Consider the following 25,295-nt stretch of genomic DNA (forward strand, 5'->3'; position numbering starts at 1 on the left):
AGTCGCTGTATTTATAAGGTACTCGTATTGCATCACCGCCTGCCTCCCTGATCCCACTAGTACCCCCCTTTCTAGTTACATAAATCACAAATACGGATACCAAAATCTAGATCAAGTGCTCTATCCTCGCTACTATAAAGAGACGGCAAAACCATCTACAACTCTCAGCTTACAACAAGTGATATCCCCGGAGATGGTAATCTCACTCGGCCCTAGCGCTCTTGGTCTTCTTGCTCCTCAGCTTCATCATCAAGAAGACCAGCGCGTATGACGATAGGCAGAACAGGGCCGTGATGCCAGTCTGTAGCAATTGTTAGCTTTTCAAGTAACCAACTTCCTCAACAACCGAATCTCGGGGACACTTACGTCACGCCATGCGTAATACTCTTCCTTCAGATTGAACGTCTGCGCGTACTCGGCCCCCGTGGCATACGCGCAGTAGCTGCAGGTCCCGCGATCCGAGGGGTCGGCCACGTAGCCGGCGTTGCTGCTCAGAAAGCCGGCCATGTACTCGCCGCACGTCTGGCCAGAGGGGACGTCAAAGACTGTGAACTCGTCCGGCCGGCACTGGACCTGCACGTCCCACACGACGGTGCCGAACAGCCCGCCGACGAGGTAGTGGAAGGGGTCGAGCCAGTACAGCCAGTACTTCCAGAAGGGCTGCATCTGCGAGTAGGGCACGACGACGCCGGCAAACGAGACGAGCCCGGCTCCGATGAGCAGCGGGTTCATGACGGCGGCGAAGTACTCGTTCGGTGCGTACGCAGCGATGCCTTGGCCGATGGACGTGTAAAGGAACTCGTAGACTGGCGGATCGGGGTCAGCTCCAGGCTAGATGACAGTCTCATGGGGGAAACCGGCGACTTACAGATCATCTGGAGATACATGTGCCCCGATATCCGAGCGTCGACGGGGAATCCGCAGGTAAAGTACCAGCAGCAGAAGTAGAGCGTCGCGCAGATGATCAGGTAGGGGATCTCGGAGACGGTCTGCGCGCCGATGAAGGCTACCCAGTGGTACGTCTTGGACTTTTTCTCCCTGGTCTCGAACAAGTCTCTGTTCCGGAGAAAGAAGGGCTGCATCTGGTTGATGCACCCCGGGGCGACAAAGATGAAGTTGAAGATGGCAAAGATTCTCAGCTGGAGGGAGAATGTCCCATTGTCGATCATCCAGAAGGTGAAGCCGCTAAACAGGGCAGCAAATATGTGCAGGTTAATCTTGTTCCAGACATAGTCCTACAGAACCGTGAGTTTGCTTGTACGGGATCAACTGTCAGGCGATGGGAACATACCGGAGACCGCCATAGCTGGATCATCTGACGGTGCAGCACCATCTTCCACTGGAAGAACTTGGATGTTGCGAAGCTGGAGCCATTGTCTGGGTTGGTGTCGGCCGCGGATGAAATGGCGTCGCTATTGAGCTGATGGAGCGTATCCAACGCCTTCTGGCGCTCGGGGGAACGATTCCATACATCGACCCAGTCGATGGGATTATCCCCGTTGCCTTGGATAACTTCAACCATGTGCTCTGCCGGGTTGACGTCCTCTTGGCAAGGCGCTCCGTTCCGGGCGAAATAGTCCAAGAGTGCTTCGGAATTCTTTCCAGCTGTAGGGAGTCGTTAGCCATCGCTCTGTGCCAATGAGGACATCCTACCAACTTTGTCCAAAATATGCAGTCCTTCCCCCCTTGGCGAGCAGGAGAACCGAGTCAAAGGCTTCGAAGAGCACCGCAGATGGCTGATGGATCGTGCAGAGAACCGCCTGACCACCGTCCACGAGCTTTCTCAGGAAGCGGACAATGTTGTACGCGCTCTGGCCGTCGAGGCCAGACGTCGGCTCGTCGAGGAAGAGCAGCGTGGGTTTGGCCACGAGCTCAACCCCAAGGGTCACGCGCTTCCTCTGCTCAACACTGAGGCCGGCACCGGGAACTGAGAGAGCGTCAGCTATGATGGGAATGTGAGAGTATAAGGGTATCGGGAGCGTCCCCACCTCCAATCAACGCGTCGCAGATGTCCCCCAGCTCCAGCAGATCAATAATGCGCTCGACATAGTCCAGCTTGTCGCTTCGGGAAACGCTCTCCGGCTGCCGCAAGAGCGCAGAGAAGACGAGTGCCTCCTTAACGGTAGATGTTGGCTCGTGGACGTCCATCTGCTCACAGTAGCCCGTGGTCCTCTGGAAAGAGATCCCCTGGGGCTTCCCGTCGACCAGGATGGAGCCGTAGATCTCCCCAGCATCCTTTCGCTGGGCGAGCACATCCAAGAGTCTAAGTTGTTGTCAGCATCGTGAACACAAGCACACAAGAAGCGGCTACTTCTGATACTCACGTCGTCTTGCCCGCGCCAGAGGCGCCCATCAGGGCCGTCAGGTTCCCTGGCCGCACATAGCCAAAGATCTTGTTGAGCAGCTGCTTCTGCGATCCCTCCGACTTGACGAAATAGTCGAGATCATGCCAGGTGAATGTAGACTGCCGGGTGCCCTCTGCTGAGATGGATGGAGAGAGGCCCGAGCCCTGGTCCGATCCCTTCTCGGGGTCCGCCACCTCCCGCTTTTCACGGACGCTCCTCTTGAAGAGCAGAACCGACGATCCTCCATCGCTATTCTTCAGCTCGAAGCCCAGGGCGGTGACACCCAGGAAGAATATCCACAGCCCGACAATGACACCGAAGCCCCTCCACAGGTGGCCGACGGCATACCCGTACTGCTGGTGGATGTAGTCGACCCCATGGATCATGCCCGAGCCATCGCTGCCAGGCACGGTACAGCCCCTGAACTCAGTCTCGTTGTACCCGGTACCAAACGGAACGTACTGGGGAGCAACGCATTCGAGCTCCAGACCTTGGAATTCATTGACCATCAGAGATTCGAACGCGTATGCCCCCGGGTTGAGGTAGAAAATCCACCGGAACCAGGGGTGCATCTTGTTAAAGGGGATCAGGTAGCCTAGAGGTTGGTTAACGACTGATTATGAGAAGCGCTTTCATACTCTTCTTCATGTACTCACCTCCGTAGATGAATAAGACGGTTGACAGCAGCCCAGACAGCTGACTGGCCGTGCCGAAATTGCTGAAGACGGCGCCAACAGCCCTGAACAGCTGGGTGCAGCACAGCGTGTTCGCATTGACCACGATCCAGAAGGTGAAGAAGCGGCCCGCATCCATCTGCAGGCCGCTCATGAAGTAGAGGATGAGCGAGAAGCAAGTGACCTGCAGAAGCACCACGGGAATGTCAGTCAGCGCGTTGGCGATGCAGAAGGCCGTCGGGCGGTAGAAGCCGAAGCGCTTGTGGCGAGCAAGGATGGGGCGCCCCATGAAGGACGCCGTCGTCTCCGACATGGATTCGAGGAGGAAGTAGAGGACGGGAAAGAAGAGGACTCCTGGACGTAGGAAGATGGACTCGCTGGTGTGAGGCAGGTCGTAGAAGAGGCTGCCACAGACCAGAGCCTGGATGATGGCAGAGGAGACCTTGACACCCAGCGAGATTCGATCGCCCATCATAATCTGGAATTGACTGCAAGAGAGGAGTCAGCAAGAGACCTACAAGCAAGGCACCGGGTATTTCTGTATACATACCGTATCGTGGCATTGGCAACCTGCTCTCGCATACCCGCCGTGTACACGCTCCGTGGGAACTTGCCCAGCCTTCGCATTCTCTTTTCTCGCTTCGTCGCCAGTCGCAAGTCTTGCACCTGAGCTTCGAGCTGGGAAGGATCCTGGAACTCCTCTGCCATCTGGCGGCAGATGCTGCTCTCCTGGTACGCCCTCTCGAATTCCTCTGCCGTGTCTGGCACCAGGCCCTCGAATCCCGGGGCAATGACACGCTCTGTCTTGACGGTGACCGAGGTCAGGAAGTCGGCGATGTTTGCTCCTCTGGGGCAGACGAAGCCCAACGCTTCAAAGTAGGCCTTGGATGTCTCTCGACGCCCGTAGTAGATGACACGGCCCTCGGCAAGGACAAATACCTTGTCGAATTCGTCGAAGATGCCATTGCCAGCCTGGTATGTGGTCACAACGACGGACTTGCCATTGTCAGCGTCTCTTCGCATGGTCCGCGCAAGCTCAAGAGCCGTCTTGGAGTCAAGGCCTCTCGTTGGCTGGTCCCAGAGCTGCACAGGGCTCTGTAATAGCATTTCCGTCAGTTTTGCAACGAGCCCGGTCGGATGGTGCCTACTAACCTGACTGGCCATGACCTCGGCCAGTGACACTCGCTTCCTCTCGCCTCCCGAGACACCACGGATGTACTCGTTTCCCACCAGGGTCTTCTTGGTGTGTCCAATGCCCAGTGATCCGAGTATGTTATCCCTCATGGTTTCGATGTATTGGTGTTTCTTCTCCATATTCTCGGGTCTGTCGCGGGGCATCTTGTTTCTCAAGGCAAACTTCATCGCTCGGTTCACGGTCAACGTGGCGAAGTGGATATCGTCTCGGGTCTTTGTTAGCATAATCTCGAACATGTCAGTATATCCAGTCTCGCACCTTCAGTGTTGAGGACAATCTGCTGGCGGAACCTTCTCGCCTCAATATGGTCCATGCTCCCGTACCGAGTGTCGCCCGTGACCTCTTGGAAGGACTCTCGATGATTGGCAAGGACGCGCAGAAGAGACGTACATCCTGAACCCGGACGGCCCAGTACCAGAAGCTGCCCTGTCAGCCCCCGTCTTCAACATGCGTTTGTTTCTTCGATTCTCACCATTTCGCCTGGGCGGACTTGGCCCGTCGCCGTATGGAGTATGGTCTACCGATTATATTAGCTCTCCGCTCCTGATACGCTCCCCGTTTTGCCACTACTTACTCTCAATGGCTTTTTTCTCCAGTCAAAGAGCCCCTTGAGTTGTCGCGGGTCAGCTCTTGACCAGAGAGTCTCCCCTAGAGCTTCATCAGGGGCTGTGACTCGAACGCTCAAGTTTCTGAAAGATAGCGTGAGGCGCTTCGGAATAAAGCCCTGGTCGGATCCATTATCATCTTCTTCATTTTGAGTATCCTTTTCTTTCGGTGATGTAGACACGTTCGTAGTAGTGTTCGGTTCGTCCGCTTGGGTGGATGTGCTTGTGCTGTCCGGGTCTGGATTAGGGCCTGACATGACGAAGGACTCGCAAGGCAATACTGCCGCATTCATGAAAAGCAAGATGCTATATTACACTCCAAGAAGAAAAGCCTCTATAAACAGAAAGGGGCTTTATAAGGCTTTTTTTGCTTAGAAGGCAATGGGTAAGAAACTAACCTCTACATCCGTATATCCGTAACTCCGTATATCCAGCCTTGCCGTATTCCGTGCGCCGTATATCCGAACCCACCTAAGTCATGAGGCGATGATAAACAACTCATCATCGATAAATAAAAAAAAGACGTCTGACCCATTTGAACGAGGTGTTGCGAGTGCCGATCCATTGCCATGTGCTCCAAGCGCTCAACTCGGCTCTATCGTAATAATACCACCTGATGCAAGTTGGTAGCCTACCATCGCAAGTCCCAGTCTTGGCTTGGGTCGATCGACAGAAAGGCGTCCATATCCATAGTTCCAAAATCAAAGTTTAATAATCCAATATCGGCGGCCGTGAAATCAACCAGTTCCTCGCCTCGAGCGTCAGGTTCTTGATTCTGTCCGCTGACAAGAGTTTCATCTGGCATGGCCGGGTTGGAGCTCCCAGGCACTATAGTCATCGCACCCCCGTCCAAGTCTGGCTGGTGCCGGCCGCTATTCTCATCGAAGCTTCCAGTATCCTCCGCTACAAATTCTGGGAATACAGAGCGCACCATCCGCTCGATAGTAACAATGGTTGTGGGGACCTGGGCGGTGATCCCCCCATGTCTCTGGAGCATGGAGCGCAAGCACTGTAGCGCCGAGCGAATCCAGCCCAGGTTGTGTTGATTAGCATCCTTGTCTTGCATGATATCAAATACTAAGATGTAGCAAGCTCCTTCCATGAAGAAGTTGTGGTATTGTATTTCCTATCAGCAATAAGTACTCCGGCCTTAAACATAGGGGCACCCACACATCACTTACTCTGCAGAGAATATTGTCACGACAAGCAGCCGCTAGGAAGTCTATGGCACTTTTGGCGGCTTCTAGACAGTATTCGCAGGCCTTTTCCAGCCAAGGAGGAGGATCAGGCCGATTCTGGGCAAGGCAGTTGGCATCCAATTTCCTCTGTCTCAGCTTTGCCCTGAGAACCAGGAATGGACGGAAAGTCAACTGAAGGGTATGGTGATAGACTGATTTCGATAAAAGTCAGCGGTTACGACGTGGAAATAATAGACCAGGTACTCACTAGTCGATAACATTGTCTGGCAGATGCCCAGCTCTCCCTCCATTGCGCAACCCACCAGCTCAAACCCCATAGTCTGAGGTTGCTTCTCGGCGAAATGACGCAGCTCAGCTCGTACCTCATTGGCAAACTTCCATACTGGAAGAACGGAATCGTGTCTAGGGGCATATATGTGATCCATACATTTCGAAATGATACGTGATAGCTCAGCCATTGACTGAATGAATGGTTGGTCGCTTGGTATCGGGATACTGTCTCCAGGGTGCGAGAGAGAGCTTGGTCTTCCCAAGGTAAAACAAGACCAACTGAACAAGTTACTTGTTAGAATCCCATAGGTAACTAGAAAGAGGGGCCAGTTAGGATTCGTTGCTTACGTCTCCCAGAATTGTAGAGCCCAAAACGTGATTCTTCTTTGGTCGATCTCTCGCTGCCCATCTGCCGCCCGGCCGCTGGCGTCCTTGTGAAGGCCAGCAGCAATGGCACGTCTTACGGCTGTTCCGATGTGTAGAAAAGCAGAATTTGGGTAGGCTCTCTCCAGCTGCAATTGGCCCATCATGAGATAAACCTGTACCATCTGTATATTGACTGCCTCGTCGAGCTTGGCGGCCCCCTGCTTGGCTCTCTGATACAGGAAGTCGGATATTGCGTCATCTCCGAGCATGTAAGCGCCCGTGGCCATTGCTATGAGCGAAATAATGTTCTCTGCCGAATCCACATCGAGGAGGGCGGGTGGGCGCAGAAGGGCGCTCAGCTGGCGACGATGCTCGTCCTTGGATATGGCACGAAATGAATGCCAGTAAGTTTCCAGGTACTTCTCGAGAAATTTCCCCGCTGTGCTCATATCCAGGAAAACAGCAGCATAGTCGTCCAACTTTGGCCGAGATGGCTGGTTCTCTGCCAAATGGCCGAAGAAGAGTCGACGGTGGCTGAACAGGTCTAGACCAGGGCCGATCTCTTCCACGCCCTGGCGGGACGGGGAGTTTGGCCGCGTGCCCTCAATATGGTGATATATCGAATGCATGATCGGGAACATGGATGAAGGGCCATAGTACAGCTGGAGTAAACATGACGGCGACGCTCGGTGAGTGGCGGCTACGCTGTGTGTGTTGATGGCGCGGTCAACTTCACTGCCCTCATCGTCCTCATTCCCATCTGCGGCACTGCTTTTGTTTGGAGACAACCCCACGATTCCCGAGATCATATCCTCTGGCTTTTTGCCCGCAGGAATCTTCGAATTAGGATCTGAAGGTGTTGCGGCCCTTCGGAGACGGTTGCGCGGCTTGGCTCTGTAGACGCAATGGCAGCCCCGGACGGCACAATGGTTACAGGGTTGCTCGCCATTGCAGCGGATCTTGCGCGTGCGACACTCGTGGCACGCTTTTGATATGCGGGTTACCATGGGAACTTGAAAGGAAAGAAAAAGAAATGAAATAGAAACAGAGATCCAACCCCAACGCCCTTGACGGTGAAAGGGAAAGAAGGGTGAAATAATAGGAAGCACCTACCCGCAGCGGGATGCCCCACCACCTAATACCGCCCAAGCAACATTTTGACGTCGGTTGGTGGGACCTTCTTTTTTTTTTCCCTCTACATCGTGCTTGCCCATCAACATTCCTCCATCACTCCACTCCACTCCATCGTATGTCAATTACAACCCCGAAACCCTCACAATGCCCTCTGCACGCCCCATAAACGTGACCGATGCTTCGGACGATGATTTACACCATGGCTCTGCTTCATCGGGCAGCGAGTCAGACTACCTCGACAGCTCCACCGCCCGCAAACGCCGTCGCACTTCTCCGGCTCCAGTGGACGACGACGATGAAGATGACCAGGAGCTGAAAGCTGCTATTTCCACCATACAAGCACCCTCTCGCATCAAGAAGAAGACACAGAAGACCACAGATGCGCCTCCGAAACAAGCACCGCCGGCACAGGGATCCGCCCTCGCGCCGACAGATCCCACCGCGACCTTTGCAGGGCTGCAGGTTCGGCCCTGGCTGGTCCAGTCGCTTGCGAACATGGCTATCCGGAGGCCCACGGGCATTCAGAAGGGTTGCATACCAGAGATCCTCAAGGGCAGGGACTGCATCGGCGGGAGCCGCACAGGTTCCGGCAAGACGGTCGCATTCGCCGTGCCCATTCTGCAGAAGTGGGCCGACGATCCCACGGCCATCTTTGCCGTAGTCCTGACGCCGACGCGCGAGCTGGCCCTGCAGATCTACGAGCAGTTCAAGGCCATCTCGTCCCCCCAGAGCCTCAAGGCCATCCTCGTTACAGGAGGTTCTGATATGAGGGCCCAGGCCATTGCCCTGGGGCAGCGGCCGCACGTGGTCATCGCCACGCCGGGACGCCTGGCGGACCATATCCGCACGTCGGGCGAGGATACGATATGCGGGCTGAGAAGAGTTCGCTACGTGGTGCTCGATGAGGCAGACCGGCTTCTACACGCCGTAGGTCCAGGCAGCATGCTCCCCGACGTGGAGGAGTGCCTGTCCGTTCTGCCGCCGGCCACAGAGAGGCAGACGCTTCTCTTCACTGCCACCATCACGCCCGAGGTCCGGGCTCTTAAGGACATGCCACAGAAACCTGGAAAGCAGCCCGTGTTCGTGTGCGAGGTCGACACACAGATGCTGGCCATCCCCACTACGCTACGGCAGATGCACGTCCAGATCCCTGTCACCCACAAGGAGCACTACCTACACGTCTTCCTCCTTACCGAGTCCAATGTCAACAAGACCATCATCCTATTCTGCAACCGCACCTCCACCGCCGAGTACCTCCACCATCTCCTGCGCATCCTCGACCACCGGGTCACGTCCCTGCACTCCAAGCTGCCGCAGAGGCAGCGCATTGACAACCTCGGCCGTTTCCGTGCCGCGGCGGCTCGCATCCTCGTCGCCACCGACGTCGCCGCCCGTGGTCTCGATATCCCCGAGGTCAGCATGGTCATCAACTACGACATTCCCCGGGACCCGGACGACTACATCCACCGTGTCGGTCGTACGGCGCGTGCGGGTCGCAAGGGTGAGGCCGTCACGTTTGTCGGGCAGCGCGACGTGGAGCTCGTCCTGGCTATCGAGAAGCGCGTGGGCCGGGAGATGGAGGCGTGGGCGGAGGAGGGAGTCAACCTGGAGACGCGCGTGCTCCGGGATGCCCTCAAGCCGGTTAGCGAGAAGAAGCGCGAGGCGCTGCTGGAGATTGAGGAGGGACGCGAGGTCGGCGGGAAGAGGAAAAGGACCAAGCAGAAGTTCCGGGCGGAGTAAACAAGCAGCGTTTGTTCGAGATGAAAAGAAGCCGGGGAGGCTAGGCTCATATTTCCGTGCTACTCCGCAAAGGAACCTGTCACTATCTAACCGCGTCACATGTTTAATACCCCATCCCCCAGACCATAGGTGGAGCATAGATGGGGCAGAAATCATCGAGAAACTCAAAGATATCAAATCTACCGGAAATGGCGAGCCTGTGGTCAAATACCGTGATAGAGCTTGTAAAAGGGCTGACAGAATGCAACCCTCGGCGACCATAGCTTTGAAATCCCATAGGCGGTGGCGCCCACCCAAGGGTCCGGAACCAAGGGTCGATCGCACCCACGCGGTCGGGTTCCGTGGGGTCAGGGACTTGCTCACCTCAGCAAGAACTAGCTCCCGCGAATGGGAATGAGGATGGGGCTTTCGCCCTTTCGGAGTTTGGTGATGCTGACATATCCCTAAACCGGCACACACACCATGACACCAGGGGGGGTGGGGCTTGAAGGGGGAAGGCGTGTCGATGCACAGCGACTTGCTCCTGCGGTGCGGGTCTTGGCAGGTAATAAGAGCTTGGAGCTTTGGTCTATGTGCGCGCAGGCGACTCGCGAGCTCACGAGAACAGGATTTGGGACGGTGCCGAGTCAGGGCACGGAGAAGTGCTGCTCGCCGACCGCTGGCGCGCGCGGCGCCGTGTCAAGTGCGCAACGGGCCAGCGGTTTGGTAGGAGCTTCCCTATCCATATTTGTCAGACAAGGGAGCTCGGCGATTTGGTCGATGCCGGTAGCGAGGAATTGGCTCCAACGTATATACTATACGATAAGCACCTGTGTCGTGATGCGATGTTACCAGTGACGTTGATGACGTTGGTGAGACCCTCAGGACCCGTTGTTCCCGCAGGACATAGGACGGAGGTCTGGAAGTGCCGAGGAACAACCAGCGAGCAGCCGATCACCCCGACACTGATGGCGCCCATCCATCAGATCGTTCCACTGATTGATAAAGATAACGTGAAAGATGAAGGGGGGCTCTAAGGTTCAAGCTTTGACAGCTGCGGATTGCTAGATTCGTAGTCGGAGGAGGTGCAGCACGTGGTTTCCCTCGTCGCCGACAAACAAAACACCAAGTGCCATCAGAGTCTCGACTTCAATAATGGGCACAATCATAAATCAATAATCCGTGGGTGATTATTCCCATATTATCCAGATGACGCAAGTGACGCAACTCGCGACGGAACAAGTCGCGCGCCGTAACACCGAGGGTCCCGATAAAAGCCAGCGCGCGGCGTTCCGTGACCTTTTTCTATGTTCCATGGGATCACGACTAGTGTAGTGCAACCCCATACACGGGCACGTCCGGCATCTCGGGAGTCGGGATTGCATAGGGTCCACAACGCTTCACGTCACAAGGACCGGGAATGAATTTACCTCAAATCCCGGGCGAACAGGACGATGCAGTTCGAACGAAGGCGCATGGCGGGTGACATTGTATAGAGGAATACGCGGAGCGTAGTCGTCCTCGCCGATAAGGGGCGTGCATGGTATACTAAGCCTGACTTAGTATGTGGCATTGCAATACTCCGTATATACGTACGTACGAATATAGTTGATAACATCTACTCAATACATTTAGTATCGCAAGTAAAGGTCGCTGGTGGCTTATCAAGGCACACCTCAAAGGTACATATAGTTACGGGGTAACTCATGTGATCTGCAAACGTATCAATCAGGGACGAGCGTGAAACTGGCCAGCAGGCCCAACTAGGCAAGCGAAACGGAACGAAACGAAACACGGCATGTACAGTTTCGACTTTAGGAAACAACAAGGCTTCGGGGAAGGAAGAGGAAGAGTTGCCTAGGCGATGCATGAATCTACAAATACTACTTGGTACAAGTACGAGTACTAGTATGGGTATGAGACGGTTGCCTTGCACTGGTTGCAAGTTCAACAAGGTTGCCAGATTCCGTGCCGCGCGTCACTGGGAGAACGATGGACGGTGAAGGGCGTTCCAATTGTCCAATTGTCAACGACAAGGGCGCGCAATTGAACAACAAAGCCACCCATATAACGACTGGGCGAAGCGGGCAGAAGCAAAGAGATGCTCATGGATGGCCGCAATATTGAGCCCCCAGTGCCCTTGATAAACCCCCGTTTTTTGTTGTTGCTGGCTCTCACAGGCCGTGGGCTTCGCTTACAACTTTGCCTACGTGGACGTCGTTCCAGCCAGTCACAGGCTCACAACATCCCGCATGGTTCGGTTCCTTCGCATTCATTTGAAACCCGTTCTTGGAGCCTAACGAGATGATGGACCGGGATTGGCCAACGTTGGCGGCGTTGACTCATCATTCGCTGAATCGTATTTGTGGTGCCGGCCGGGCCCCCAGCCAAAGAGGCGTGCTGCGGTGCCGTGGAGTCGTTGGACCGTGGTTACAGTGGGTGTGCGGTGCCTGGACTCTGTGGGCACTGGGCACTGGGCTGTGAGGCTGGACCCCAGACATGGGGGGATTCGTCGATCCCTGCGAGCTCTTTGCTTGTGGCCCTGTGCCGTGCCCCGGCGTGCGTGCCGTGTCGGCGTGTTTGCATGCCCACGTATCAAAAGGCGTGCGTGTGCGAATAGCGTGAGTCGGATACCGTAGCTGTTCCATGCCTACGCTGCGACGGAGGCCTGGGCGTGCGTGCGTGTGTGTGCGTGTGCGGATTCGTAGGCCTTCCATTATTCTTTCAGATCTAGTCCTACTACTATGTATGCACGCGGCATGGCGAATTGAGATAAGTAACCTTGTAAATCATCGACGGGCTGTGCAACGCCATCTCACAGTGGTGCGCAGATGGCGTCGCACGCAGTACGAAGAGTACGAAAGTACGACGGGAACATAGCTAGGACAGGTGAGCGGTGATGATAAAGCAATAATAGGCAGTGATGGCCGGTGACGATTGTGCTCGCCCACCAGACCGAGTCAAATGCAAGGTGGTCAAAACGCAATTGCTTCCGTCAACCACCACGGCCAATGTCGTGACGACGGCCTGTAGTGGACGGAGTTGGGGGAGATAAGCTCCCCCCCCCCCCCCCCCCCCAAGACCAGTATGTTACCGAGCTGCATGGTGCTGGTTGCTGAGAAATAATAATAATAATGGGCACTTTTTGCAATGCAAGGGGATAGTGATGGACGATGGATGACTGTGCAAACCTAATAACGGCCAAGCTTAACGCGGACGTAGGCGGACTTAGTATTTGCTTAGGTGTTTGTTGCTTCCAGCTCCAGAAGTTGGAAGGACCTCTTGATTACGAATCGGGATTCGGTCTTTGAAATTGTGGGTGTGTCGGTGACAAGGCGTCGAGCCGAAACCTTCTTTTCTGGTGCGTGGAAGGGCGAGGAAGCGAGCTGGTAGGAGTCATATCAGGTCGCGAATCCAGGTTCCTTCCCACAACTCCGAGGGCGGGCCCACAGCTCCTCCTCCGAATAGTGGTATCCAATGGCCAGTGGTACCTCGACCAGGCGCACATGACACGCCGGGCAGCGCGTACCTGGGCGCGCGAGGGACCTTGGTCATTCGGATTTAGTCAGCGGACCTACGGAGAGCTGGACACTCCCCACTCTCCTGCACACACGCCCCCCCTTCCAGGTTCCCAACCCACCGCCAGCCTGACAAACTCTCCCTCGGGCCCGTGGGCACAAAGTCCGCATGGCGGCGTGTTCGGGGCTTAGAATTTCGCGGACCCTCGTCTGACACCATAACGGGTCTCCGAGTCTACGGGCATTGCCGCAGATTACAAAAGAATCCCAATCCCCTCCCCTCCGGTTCCGTTGATGGATCTGATCACCAATACTCCGACCAAATCATCGTGACTCTATCAAGGCAGATCTTTTCGAGACCTCACTACAAGGCTCGAACACATCTGCCAAGGCGCCCCACTGATCAAAACTGCCCAATCTCACAACGAGCTGCCATCACCGCCTAGGCAACTTGCACACCCCTGCCTCGAATCCCGGAACCGGCTTCTTGCTGCCTTGACTCACCTTTGAGCCTCCCAACGCAAGGCAGGACAAAGCAAAAAAATAATAATACTACCGCCACACACACACCGACCCTTTATTACTAGGGCCTTTCCCGCCTCCCCCCTCTTCACAATGTCTACTTCAAGTGCACACCCACCGAAGCACATCTCCTTCCAGTCGCCTGCCGATTCCCTCCGCCAGTCGACTCTCAAGAAGAACATGTCCATCACCCAGACCTACTACCTGGCCCACAAGGCCCGGGCCAAGCTCAGCCGCGAGGCTGCCCAGGCCGATCACGACCTCCGTCTGCTTGTCGGACATGCCAACCTGCTTGACTCGCTGATGCTCGAGCTCGCCGATGCCGAGCGTGAGCAGGAGCGCTGGTTCAACCAGTCTGTCCGTGGCGCCAACAATGCCAATAATTCCAACACCACCCAGAAGCAGCAGGAGCGTCACATCCAGTGGGCCGACAACATCGTTGAGGTCAATGAGGAGGACGAGGACGAGGACGAGGACGAGGAGGACTACGACTCGGACTCTTCAGACGACACCTACGACGAGGATGATGATGACTTTGTTACCATGACTGGCATCCCCTCGCTGCGACCGGAGCCCAGCAAGCCCGCGGCTGCTGCCGCTGTCACGGTGCAGACCCAGGAGGTCCGCGCCGAGGACGAGGATGAGATCATGGAGGATGATCTTGAGGAGGACTACGCCCAGCTGGAGCTCGTCCGCACACATTCGCACTCGCACAGCCCGCCCGAGCTGGTCGACGAGTCCGATTCATCGGACGACGAGTCGATGCCGCCGTCGCCATCCAACGACGTTCTACCCATGCCTGTGGGCAAGGACGCCAAGGAACCCGAACAAGACCAATCATTATACGATGAGGACTACTATCTGCCCCGGAGGCAAGCCGCCACAGTCTCGACGACCATCCCGGTCTACTGAGCAGTTCCTCACCAACACGACCACCACCACTACCACTGCAAAACGTGTAATGATTCCTTGTTCAGCGATTCCAGCGACGGCATAGCATCGGAGTTTTTATCATGACTTTTATACCACGGGCATTTGGACGGCGTTTCCAGAAAAGGGCGATGATTCCCATTACTATTACTTGATACTGTACCACACACTACTCAATATTTACGAGGAGAGACACGAGGAGGACAACAGAAAGGGCCTGCCGCTCCCATACCACAATATGGTTGAGTGGCCCCCCCCCAAATTGGTCTAAGGAGGACCTGAAATGAAAACAGATAGTTCAACAAAAAAAATGAAAAAATTCTTATCATTTACCTTTGGTGTCGTTCCATGCCGCGAATGTGAAAAAATGCCTGTTCTAGACTTTCTGCTCACATTCCATCCTGAGGCCAATCCCTCAAGGTAAAGTTTTGGCCCTGTAAGTTCGAAGTGGATACACGCCCTCTCGGCGCCGGTGTGAATCACACACTTGCCCGCCATGGCGGGTCCTGAGCGGGTCCGTCCCCCATCGCCGCCCATCGCATCGAGCAGGGCCAATGGGCCCGAAAAAAAGCTGATCACAAGGCAGAGGCAAAGATGGGGGGCCCTGTGGGCTGAATGGGGACGCGAGAAAGAGAAGAAAAAAAAGCCTTTCCCGCCGGCTGGGCTGGGCATCCACGCCGACGACGAACCGGCCCTGGTCGGCGCTTTTGTTTTTCTTGCCATGGCATGGTGGAAGGGTTTGTTGGTACCTGACCGGGCAAAACTTTCTTTTTTTTTTTGCCTTCGAGATTGCCTAGCTTCTCTGGTTGCCCTGGCCGGCAGCCCTTGCAGCCGTACTCCGTACTCGTACTCCGTACCTCTGGAGGCAATAATTACGGACTTGGAGGCGCACACCGCCCTAATGGCCCGTGTCGGTACTTCGTAGGTACCTTGGGTATGATTCATCAGCAACAGGTTATGTACGTCGTATACAGCTGTACGAGTATAATCAACAAGCTTGCGCCGGCGGGATTGGAGGCGCCTCCCCCTTGGTGGCGCACTCACGTCAGCAACATCCAACGACGTATTATCTGTACAGGTACTGGTCGTGCAGATCGATCGGGGGCGAGGATGCCTGCCTTGTTGAATCATGGAGGTTGATGTCCTTATCGGCTCCCAAAGCTCTCTCCCAAGCTCGGCTCCCACAACCCGGTGCAACACCCATACGGTGACGAGCAGCTGCAGCATTCGGCGGGATGCGCATGCGCACATTATTATCAATTCCGCGCACGATTCAATTGACATGTCATGAGACCATGTTGCGGAATCGACGGCATGCATCTCGAGGGAAAAGTCGGGAACGGGGTGGACGGAGTGGTCGGGATCCAGGGGCGGGATTCGGGTTTGTCGCAGAGGCCGTCGTCGCAGCCTGTGTGCAAACCGCCGCCCCTACTATGGAGTATGGGCCTCTGGGAAGGGGGATGGAGTCCGTCGGGCCCGAAGGCACCCGGAGCTTGGGAGGGCCTCAGTCGTGCCGATGGAGCGGGCTCCGGTTGGTCCCCGCCACGGCCAGCCGCGCGGGCAGAATAGGACTCCAGTGTTTTAGTGTCCTCTCTGCCCGTCTGCCCCGTCTGCCCCGTCTGGGCCTGAAATCGAGCCCATCGATCGAACAAATACGCACTACTACTTGACTGTCCCACTTGGCTTTGGTGCCCGCAATCGACACATTCATCGCCAAGAGTCGATGCTGGGCTGATGCATCGTACGTCTTCAATCTCAGGCGGTACTAATGGCGCGCATTCAACAGAGGCGCAACCAGTTGCCAGTCGCCGCGTACCGCACCGCAGCGCGGGTGACGCAATGCGGCACCACAGGCAACAGCTTGCAACGGTGATGATGGCCCTCTAGGGGGAGAGGACGTACGCGTAAGCGAGTCCTCAGTAGGCTGGCGCCAGCAGCTCAACAACAAGCAATTGTGCATGGATGACTGGCAGGCCACATACAGTGGCAGATGGCGGGGTTTAATAATGCAGTGAAGTACTCCGTATGGAGTAGTCAGTAATAGTCAGCCTCTTGGGCTAGTTGATGATTCCAACATGCTGCACAAAGAAGAACGTAGTAAATACTCCGTTCACAGTATAAAATAGAGCTTCCGGTTCCAACACACCATCCAATCCGGGCCGGGGATGCAGGCGGAGCGGAGTACTAGGGGAAGGAAGTTGGAGGTTCTGAGACACTGACACCTCTGTGCGCTTGGGGCCGTTTGGGGATGGTTTGGAGGTGGTTTGGCACGGTTTGTGGGTCCGTCACGGGACTCCTCTCGCACTCGGAGTCAGTCCGAGCCGGGATCGGCAATCGGCGTTGACAACTCGTCGGTTCCAGGTCCCACCCCGGGACCGACGAATATTGCCCTGTTCACCTTGATGTGCTACTGCCCAAGTATGAATACCTGCCAGAGTAGGTGCTGAGTACTAAGTGCTTGTAGTATGCATCACCTTGTGGTTGCTGGTGGCTGGATTCCCAAAAGCTTTCTTTCCTTTGTAATTTCGTCATCTTAGCCCTTCTTCGCTGGGCGGTATTGGCAGTGCATCTGTCACCCACACGCCCTTGACGCGTCCCGGCCCATCAAAGTGATCAGGTGACGGTCCCTTGCGTTCCCGGACAGATGACTCCGGGTTGTTTCAGACGTAAAACAACAGGTGCAGTCCTAGTAGTACTCGTACTTGGTCGCTGCCAGGCATGCGCGCCCCTTGACGTTAGCGATGCATAATACTCGTACATACTGGTAGAGAGGTAAGTAAGTATTAGCCAAAGGGAAGCAGCATTAAGGTACCTAGGAATTGCACGCGCATCCCATAGCTGCCCAGCATCAGATCCCAGCATCAGATCTCAGTATCCTGCACACTCACAAGTCTCCAATCTATTCGTACTACACTACCACTTATGCAGTGATACCAGCTATTAACATGGCCAAGTGGTGGTGCCCCCAAGTCTAGCCGGCAGTGGCCAATGCTCGGGAGTCCGATATGCCGACTCCGAGTGCAGCTTCACCACCAGGTGCAGCGCCTCCACCGTGCACGTTCCACCCATGAACCGCAGCTTCACGGCAGCCGTTTTCACCTCCCCTCCAAGGCTCCAACTCGGACAGCATAAACCTATCCGCGCCCCAGCTGCCGTGTCCTCCGCTGACCGCCATGCGGCCCTTCACAAAGCGAGCCCTCGCGCACGGAGCCCCGTCGAACCCCGTCTGCCATGGCTGCCGTCTCCAGCGCAGAGCTTTTGCCAACTCCTCGTCGCCCCCCAAGCCGCCATCCTCGGGCATCGCGCCACTCCCATCGCGACAGCTCCTGTCCATCGCTGGCCCCGACGCCGCCAAGTTCCTCCAGGGAATCGTCACCGCCAATGTCGTCTCTCAGGATGGCCGTGCGAGGCCCGACGGCTGCTACGCTGCCTTCCTCAACGCCACCGGACGAATCATGAACGACGTCTTCATATACCCTGGCAGAGCTGGCTTTGCCGGCGGCGAGGACGGCACCTCGTTTCTGATCGAGGCCGACACCAATCAGATGGACTTTCTGACTCGCTTCATCAAGAGGTACAAGCTGCGAGCCAAGGTCAACGTCCGCAAGATCCAGCCCGACGAGGTCACCGTGTGGCAGGCATGGACCGACGGCCCCAGCTCCAACCTCGACCTCCCCTCCAGCGACTCCACCGTTCTCCTCCGAGATCCCCGAACCCCCGACCTGGGCTACCGCATACTCCAGCTGGGGGACAAGACCCCCGCCGTCGACCTCGACCAGACCTCCGAGGACTCCTACACCATCCGGCGGTACCTCCGCGGCGTGCCTGAGGGCCAGGACGAGATCCTGCGCGAGCAGGCCCTGCCGCAGGAGAGCAACATGGACTTCATGAACGGCATCGACTTCCACAAGGGCTGTTACGTCGGCCAGGAGCTCACCATTCGCACCCGCCACCGCGGCGTCGTCCGCAAGCGCGTCCTGCCCTGCGTCATCTACGACAAGCAGCACGCGCCGCCCCAGGCCCTGCACTACGATCCCAACGGCGCCACTGCCGACCCGGCGTCCACCGAGCGCCTGACGGCCGACATGATCCCCCAGGAGGCGAGCATCGGGCGCTTCGAGAGGCGCGGGCGCAGCGCGGGCAAGTGGCTCCGCGGCGTGGGCAACGTCGGCCTGGGGCTGTGCCGGCTAGAGATCATGACGGGCGTGACGCTGCCGGGCGAGACGGCCGCGGCCACGTTTGACCCGTCGCACGAGTTTGTCCTCGAGTGGGGCGAGGAGGAGGCCAGGAGCGGCGTCAAGGTCAAGGCCTTTGTGCCGGACTGGATCCAGGCCGGGCTTGATGCGTCGAGGCGGTGAGGGTGAGGGTTGGGGCTTCGGCCGCACCCTGCTACGGCGTGATGTGTAAGAAACATGTATAACTTATGTACTACTCACATACTATACCCAAATACAGACATTGGAACTCTATCTATTCGCCGTGCTACCATTTGATGTGTTATGCCCGGCCCAAGTGACGGGGTGGTGGAAGAGGCGTGGCTTTCGTATTGATCCCATGAAGATAGTCACTTCGTCGGACAATTCACAAATGTTTGACATGGTAGCCGCCTTGCCCTGTCTGACAGGGCAAGAAGGAGGAAGATGCGTGGAACGAGGGCGCTGTGCATAGGTGCTGCTACCAGGCTACCAAACCCCGACACGCCATCGACAAAATTAAATAAAATACGAGGTCAGAAAAGATATAGCTTGCACGTTCATACCACCAATACTCGTACATGCAAACGTTGCCTCGAGTACTCGCTGCGAGTGAGGTGTGTAGTCGGCCATCACGTGATCTCGCTGACAATTCGCGAAATCAGCTATCGCGGTGCTCTCAATGCTCTCTCATCCCCGTCATGCCACGGTGAGATGAAAATTATCTAAAGAACAAGTTTTCACACCAATCTTATTCTCCCACGCAGCACCCCACCGAGGACACCTCAACATGGGCGACGACAACAAGGCGGATCTCTTGCGATTCGCCAACGAGTATGCCGATAAGGATGTCGACCTCTTCGACCTCCTAGGCGTCGACGCCCTCACCACAAAGCCCGACATCCACCGCGCCTGGCGCAAGCGCTCCCTGAAGCACCACCCGGACAAGGCCGGCGAGACCTTTGACGCCGCGAAATGGGAGCTGTTCGAGCGAGCGCGCGACGTGCTGTCCGACCCGGGCGCGCGGGCCGCCTACGAGCAGGCCATGAAGGCCAAGCTACTGCGCCGCCAGGAACGCGAGGCGCTGGACCGCGAGCAGCGGCGGTACGCGGACGACCTTGAGGCTGCGGAGCAGGCGGCCCGGCAGCAGCGTGAGGACAAGGCGCAGCGGGACCGCGAGGCCGTCGAGAGGGAGCGGGCGCGCCTGGCCGAGGCGCAGCGCATGCGCGACGAGGAGCTCAGCCGGCAGAGGGAGGCCGAGCAGGAGATGGAGATTCTGGCCGAGGCGAAGCGGCGCGTGAGGGAGAAGAAGGAGGAGAAGGCGCGGAGGAAGCTCGCCAAGGAGTCGATGAAGGCGGCGGGACGGCCGGCGGGGCCCGTCAACGGGGTTGTGCTCGTGCCCGGCGACTACGTTGCTGAGCTGGGGTCTGTACGGAAGCCGTACTGGGAGCTTGTGTGCGACAAGTTGCGGGCGGTTCAGCAGGCGAGGAACCTCGCCAAGGCCGGCGCGGCGCCCGACGAGCTTCAGCAGGCAGAGCAGGGAGTCCAAGAAGCCCGCCGCCGGATTGCTGACGCGGAAACCAAGTTCCGGGATCAGGGCGTCACGGTATGAAAGGTCGGAGTCACAGGTGAATATCAGTATACCCCCCACTAAGTTTAACATGTCGTTAATATGGTCTTCAATTAAAGCATTGACTACGAATCCTCATCGAGGCGGAGTACGCGGACTGCGTTCGACCCCATGATTCCGTCAGCCTCTGACGAGCCCTCACCGACCGCCTTGGCCACAGCCTCGGCGTTCATGCTGACACTCTCCCACTCTCCCTGTTCGTCTGTAGTGAGTGGGGGGAAGAAGGGATGGTCGGTGCCGAACATGAGCCTGTCGGCTCCACTGGCATTGATGGCCGCCTTGAGGCCAACCTCGGAGTATACGACTGCGTCTAGGTAGATCTGCTCCTTGAGAACGTCCCACACGGTCCGGCGACCCTTGCCGACCTTGCCTTCGCTGACGAGCTGCCCGTCGTGGAGGATGCAGCTCTCTATCCTGCCAGCCAAGAACGGCAGCGTGCCTCCGCTGTGGGCCAGGATCATGCGCAGGTCTCTCACCTTGTCGAAGACGCCAGAGAGATACATGCGCGTCACAGCTATCGTCGTCTCCATGGGGAAACCGAGGGCCAGCGGCAGCACGTGGCCGTACTCGGCGCTCGCCCGGGGGCCCCAGACGTCGTTGGGGAGGCCGTAATGGGGGTGAAGGAAGATGGTCAGGTTCGCGGCAGCCAGGGCCTCGAAGATGGGGACCAGGTCGGGGTCGTCGAGCCCCTTGCCGAGACCAGAGGTGCCCAGGATAACGCCTCTGCAGTATTTCAGATCCTTGACATGGGAAATGGAGGCCAGGATCGTCTCCAGGGGTGCCGTCAACGGGAGAGTGGCAAAGAAGAAGAGGCGGCGCGGGTGTTGGGCGCACATGGAGGAGAACTCTTCGTTGACAGACTTGGCCATAGGGCCGGACTCGGAGGGCTCAAGGAAATCCAGCCAGGGGTTTGCGAGGGAGACGACGGATGTGTCAATCTTGTGGGTGTCCATGAAGTGAATCTTTTGGTCCAGCGAGGCATAGTGAGAGGTCAGGGGTCTGCCGGGGAGCTTGGCGGAGGGGTCCTTGGTGGCATCCTCGAGGGACTTGACCTCTGCCTCGAGGAGGATGAGGCGAGGGTCCGAGACCTGAGGAAAGGAGCGGACGATAGGGATGGTGTCGCGGGCTTCGAGGATCTTGATGTAGGAGGGGGGGTACATGTGGGTGTGGATATCCACGACACGGCCTTTGGTGACTGACATGGCGACGGCCTAAGGTGCTGAGATCCTGATGGCTACGTTGCAGGTGTTGGGTGCTGGGTGGGAGGTAAGGCTCCTGTTTGTAGTCGAGAGGGTGAGGGGGCAGGATCGGGCAGAGATCTTGGGAGATCCAGAGGGTCCATTCACTATTTGGGAAGGTCTTGGAGGGCGGAGGGACAGTGACACCATGAAACAGCTCAACAGCCCCTCTAGTCGCCTAGCGACCGTCTATCGGCCTTCTTCCGACCCCGCCAACCCACCTGTTATCGTGTTTTATCAACAAAAGCAACAAAATCCCTTCTGTTATCTGTGTCGCTGGCGGGGTAATAGAGCGGGCTTCGACGGCTAGTTCTCCCATTCTGGTGCAACGCCCCTCAGCCTGCCAATGCCTCTTCGTGGCCGCCTGCTAGTACATGGAAGAATCTGGCTGGGCTATTATCGGGAGGCGCCGATGAGCTGATGCGCCCATGACCTGGTAATGATATGACCTTTAGCCGGCCTCGGGATGGGGCTTTTTATGTATTACGGACCCCTCTACCTTGGACACGAGGAAACTTTAGAGATGGATCCCCCACCTTGCAACCTCTTGCGACCTCTGTGATTTCTGTGATTTCTGACTTCAAGCGCAACAATTTACCAAGCATCAAGATCCTCCTCGCCCATCCTCAGCACTTCACAATGGCACCCGACGCAGCAGTTAGCAAGGAGGGGCTCTTCATTCCCGCAAGTAGCCCCGCGCCTCTCCCCCCCCCACAAGTGCGCATCCAGACTACTAACAGCCTCCCAGCTCATTGATTTCTCCAAGTTCCTCAATGGCTCCCCCGAGGAGCGCAAGGAGACGGCCGACGCGATCCTCAGCGGCTTCCAGAACGCTGGCTTCATCTACCTCAAGAACCACCCCATCCCCCTCGACTTCGTCCGCCACACCTTCTCGCGCTCTGCCGACTTCTTCGCCCAGCCCGACGATGCCAAGCTGAACGTCAGCTGGACCACGCCCCAGGCCAACCGCGGCTACTCGGCCCCCGGCCGCGAAAAGGTCTCCCAGCTCATGGAAACGAGCGGCATCGAGAAGGAGCGCAGCGCGGCCCCGGACCTCAAGGAGAGCTACGAGATTGGCCGCGAGGGTGAGCCCGAGCACCCCAACCAGTGGCCCAAGGAGGAGGAGGGCAGCAAGGTCGACGGGTTCAAGGCGGACATGCTCCGCTTCTTCGACATGTGCAAGGGCATGCACGTCGAGGTCATGCGCGCCATTGCTGTGGGCATGGGTCTGGGCGAGGCCTTCTTCGACAAGTTTGTCGACGTCGGCGACAACACACTGCGCCTGCTTCACTACCCGGCCGTCGACACCAACATCTTCAAGGTCAACGCCAACGCCGTGAGGGCTGGCGCGCACAGTGTAGGTCCCGGGCAGCTGCGGCTTGTAGAAAACTCTTGTGTGTGATGCTGATTCACTTGCAGGACTATGGCTCCATCACGCTGCTCTTCCAGGACAACCGGGGCGGACTCCAGGTCAAGAGCCCGACTGGCCAGTTCGTCGACGCTACGCCCATGGAGGGAACCATTGTCGTCAACGCGGGCGACCTGCTGGCCAGGTGGAGCAACGACACTATCAAGAGCACCATCCACCGCGTCGTCGAGCCCCCGACCCAGGAAGGCGTAACGTATCCTCCCCGGTACAGCATCGCGTAAGTTTACACTTTTTCTGCCCCTTCTCCTTTTGCCCGGCACGCCAAAGGCAACGAAACAAGAGCTAACTGGGTGGCCAGCTATTTCTGCAACCCCAACTACAAGGACTTGATCGAGGTGCTGCCGGGAACGTATGCCTCGGAGCAGGAGAAGAAGTACCCGAGCATCACCAGCGGAGACTATCTTGTGCAGAGGCTCACGGCGACATACTAAATCATTGTGTCCGAGAGTGGGTGAGTGATTGCCATATTTGAAGCGTAGATGTTCAGGGAGCGGTTGCAATTTACCCCACGTGTGGTTTATCTAGCTTGGAGCATTCGACGAGTCGTGTTCGTCCTATTTTCACATGATGCCAGGCGTTTTGCAAGTTGGTCAACTTGGAGAAGCCTCCGTCTATCGCTACTCGCAAGTGATGAACGCTGTGAAACCCCTCCCAAGTCCTTCCAGCATGATGACAACCCATTCAAGTTTATTCACTTGCTCCTTATTTTGGCTCCATACAACAATACTAGACTGTGTTGTTGGCGCGACCAAAGGAATGGGTAGGCAAAGCTGCGCAATTATATGGCCCCCGTCATCGAACGAGTTAGCTTTTGAACAACTATGAATAACGATATGAGGGCTGTCTTTGCTTCTGCTGCGATAGCTTCCAGGTTGTGAAAGTCCTCCGGGGACTCCTGGCCGGAGAAGCTATCCCCGCTCCGCTCGTCCTCGCACCACGATGACATCAAACTTCCTATTTAGGCATTGCGAAGATACCGTCTTTCCTATTCAAGAACTCCCATATAAATTTCCTTTAGCCAATCGCCGATCAGATTGGAAAACGGTTGCTCTCATTGAAATAGACAAAGGTGGAAGCTATGCCTCAGCACTTTCCAAGTTTCCTCAACATGCCCTTTTGGGAAGCAGCTTTGCCTATGTAATCAGGGCCATTGCTATACAGAATCACTCCCAGAATTAGTACTTAAAGCCATCACAGACATACTGAAAGACCTTCACGTGGCAATCACCGATGACCCCGGGTGTTCCTTCTCGCCCCGAGGCTCCTATTGCGTGTTCCTTTTCGGGCATAAAGTGGGGTCCTTGATGTCCCTGTCCTTGCCTGGTACGGAGTACGAGCATGTAGCTTCCTGAGGGACCCACAGCAGCATGCAACACCGGAAACAGCAAAAGCAGCTTTCTGTCGTTCCGCGAAGCTCCATCCCCAACAACTTCACCATATCTTCTACGACACCCCCGCGCAAAACACGCAAGAATTATCCCAATCGCAGCCATGGCACCCAACGAGAAGGGTGGCAGCAAGCCCAAGCCCTCCTCCCCTGCGAAGACGGCCTACCTGGTGCTGTACAATGCTCTGTCCGCCGCGGCCTGGACCGTCGTCCTCGCCCGCACCATCTCCATCGCTACTAGCCATGGGCCGCGCTTCGTCGTCGCCGGCGCCGGCGAGTGGACCAAGTGGACGCAGACAGCTGCCGTCCTCGAGATCATGCACTCTCTTCTCGGTATGATGCCCACTCGTTTCTCGCGCCCAACCGCGGCCGCACAATGCTAACGATCGATCCCGCTCCTCCAGGTGTCGTCCGCGCGCCCCTCATGACCACCCTCATGCAGGTGGCCTCACGCCTGCTCCTCGTCTGGGGTGTCGTCCACCCGTTCCCCGCCGTCGCTCTCACGTCGCCCTTCTACACATCGATGCTCATCGCCTGGTCCGTCACCGAGGTCATCCGCTACTCCTTCTTCGCTTTCAGCCTCAGCGGCTGGCAACCCCGTCTGCTGGTCTGGCTACGCTACAACACCTTCTTCGTCCTCTACCCCCTGGGTATCTCCAGCGAGTGTGCTCTCATCTACCTGGCCAGCGAACCCGCGGGAAAGCTTGACGAGAAGTACAAGTGGGCGCTCTACGCCATTCTGGCAATCTACGTCCCCGGTGAGTTCACCCGCGCGCTGGAGGAATGCCCTAGAGCGCGGATTAGCTGACTGAGGGCTCCCATCTAGGTTCGTACACGCTGTACTCGTACATGATGAAGCAGCGCAGAAAGGTCATGCGCGACCTCAAGTCCACGGGCAAGCAGGCGGCCAAATAGGAACCTCCGCTCCAGAAGAATCGAAA

General features: G+C 56.8%; 9 protein-coding genes across 9 annotated transcripts; 6 read left to right on the plus strand and 3 right to left on the minus strand.

The window, feature by feature from the left end:
- Nucleotides 1-202: 202 nt before the first annotated feature.
- Nucleotides 203-4,527, minus strand: ACO1O0_000723 (ABC-2 type transporter-domain-containing protein; the record flags this gene model as incomplete). Its single annotated transcript, XM_083190220.1, has 11 exons — nt 203-301; nt 367-806; nt 869-1,235; nt 1,292-1,605; nt 1,658-1,927; nt 1,989-2,263; nt 2,325-2,940; nt 3,002-3,507; nt 3,570-4,114; nt 4,172-4,419; nt 4,473-4,527. 11 exons carry the CDS (start codon nt 4,525-4,527, stop codon nt 203-205), a joined length of 3,735 nt encoding a protein of 1,244 aa, XP_083054079.1.
- Nucleotides 4,528-6,632: 2,105 nt separating this feature from the next.
- ACO1O0_000724 (fungal specific transcription factor domain-containing protein) lies at nt 6,633-7,603 on the minus strand (the record flags this gene model as incomplete). The annotated part of the gene is made up of 2 exons (XM_083190221.1): nt 6,633-7,548; nt 7,575-7,603. The coding sequence occupies 2 exons, from the start codon at nt 7,601-7,603 to the stop codon at nt 6,633-6,635; spliced, it is 945 nt and encodes a 314-aa protein (XP_083054080.1).
- A 329-nt stretch (nt 7,604-7,932) lies between these two features.
- Nucleotides 7,933-9,528, plus strand: DBP8 (ATP-dependent RNA helicase DBP8; the record flags this gene model as incomplete). Its single annotated transcript, XM_083190222.1, has 1 exon — nt 7,933-9,528. The coding sequence occupies one exon, from the start codon at nt 7,933-7,935 to the stop codon at nt 9,526-9,528; it is 1,596 nt and encodes a 531-aa protein (XP_083054081.1).
- A 4,112-nt stretch (nt 9,529-13,640) lies between these two features.
- ACO1O0_000726 (uncharacterized protein) lies at nt 13,641-14,459 on the plus strand (the record flags this gene model as incomplete). The annotated part of the gene is made up of 1 exon (XM_083190223.1): nt 13,641-14,459. One exon carries the CDS (start codon nt 13,641-13,643, stop codon nt 14,457-14,459), a length of 819 nt encoding a protein of 272 aa, XP_083054082.1.
- A 3,191-nt stretch (nt 14,460-17,650) lies between these two features.
- On the plus strand, nt 17,651-18,835 carry CAF17 (YgfZ/GcvT domain-containing protein; the record flags this gene model as incomplete). The annotated part of the gene is made up of 1 exon (XM_083190224.1): nt 17,651-18,835. One exon carries the CDS (start codon nt 17,651-17,653, stop codon nt 18,833-18,835), a length of 1,185 nt encoding a protein of 394 aa, XP_083054083.1.
- A 625-nt stretch (nt 18,836-19,460) lies between these two features.
- Nucleotides 19,461-20,282, plus strand: ACO1O0_000728 (uncharacterized protein; the record flags this gene model as incomplete). The annotated part of the gene is made up of 1 exon (XM_083190225.1): nt 19,461-20,282. The coding sequence occupies one exon, from the start codon at nt 19,461-19,463 to the stop codon at nt 20,280-20,282; it is 822 nt and encodes a 273-aa protein (XP_083054084.1).
- Nucleotides 20,283-20,365: 83 nt separating this feature from the next.
- ACO1O0_000729 (amidohydrolase family protein) lies at nt 20,366-21,502 on the minus strand (the record flags this gene model as incomplete). Its single annotated transcript, XM_083190226.1, has 1 exon — nt 20,366-21,502. The coding sequence occupies one exon, from the start codon at nt 21,500-21,502 to the stop codon at nt 20,366-20,368; it is 1,137 nt and encodes a 378-aa protein (XP_083054085.1).
- A 675-nt stretch (nt 21,503-22,177) lies between these two features.
- Nucleotides 22,178-23,398, plus strand: ACO1O0_000730 (isopenicillin N synthase family dioxygenase; the record flags this gene model as incomplete). The annotated part of the gene is made up of 4 exons (XM_083190227.1): nt 22,178-22,226; nt 22,279-22,895; nt 22,958-23,184; nt 23,266-23,398. The coding sequence occupies 4 exons, from the start codon at nt 22,178-22,180 to the stop codon at nt 23,396-23,398; spliced, it is 1,026 nt and encodes a 341-aa protein (XP_083054086.1).
- A 1,060-nt stretch (nt 23,399-24,458) lies between these two features.
- ACO1O0_000731 (protein tyrosine phosphatase-like domain-containing protein) lies at nt 24,459-25,269 on the plus strand (the record flags this gene model as incomplete). The annotated part of the gene is made up of 3 exons (XM_083190228.1): nt 24,459-24,687; nt 24,759-25,112; nt 25,181-25,269. 3 exons carry the CDS (start codon nt 24,459-24,461, stop codon nt 25,267-25,269), a joined length of 672 nt encoding a protein of 223 aa, XP_083054087.1.
- Between the last annotated feature and the right edge of the window lie 26 nt (nt 25,270-25,295).

This window comes from Amphichorda felina (genome assembly GCF_050947745.1).
Source record: "Amphichorda felina strain 45539 chromosome Unknown scaffold_1, whole genome shotgun sequence".
In the NCBI taxonomy this organism is placed as follows: Eukaryota; Fungi; Ascomycota; class Sordariomycetes; order Hypocreales; family Bionectriaceae; genus Amphichorda; species Amphichorda felina.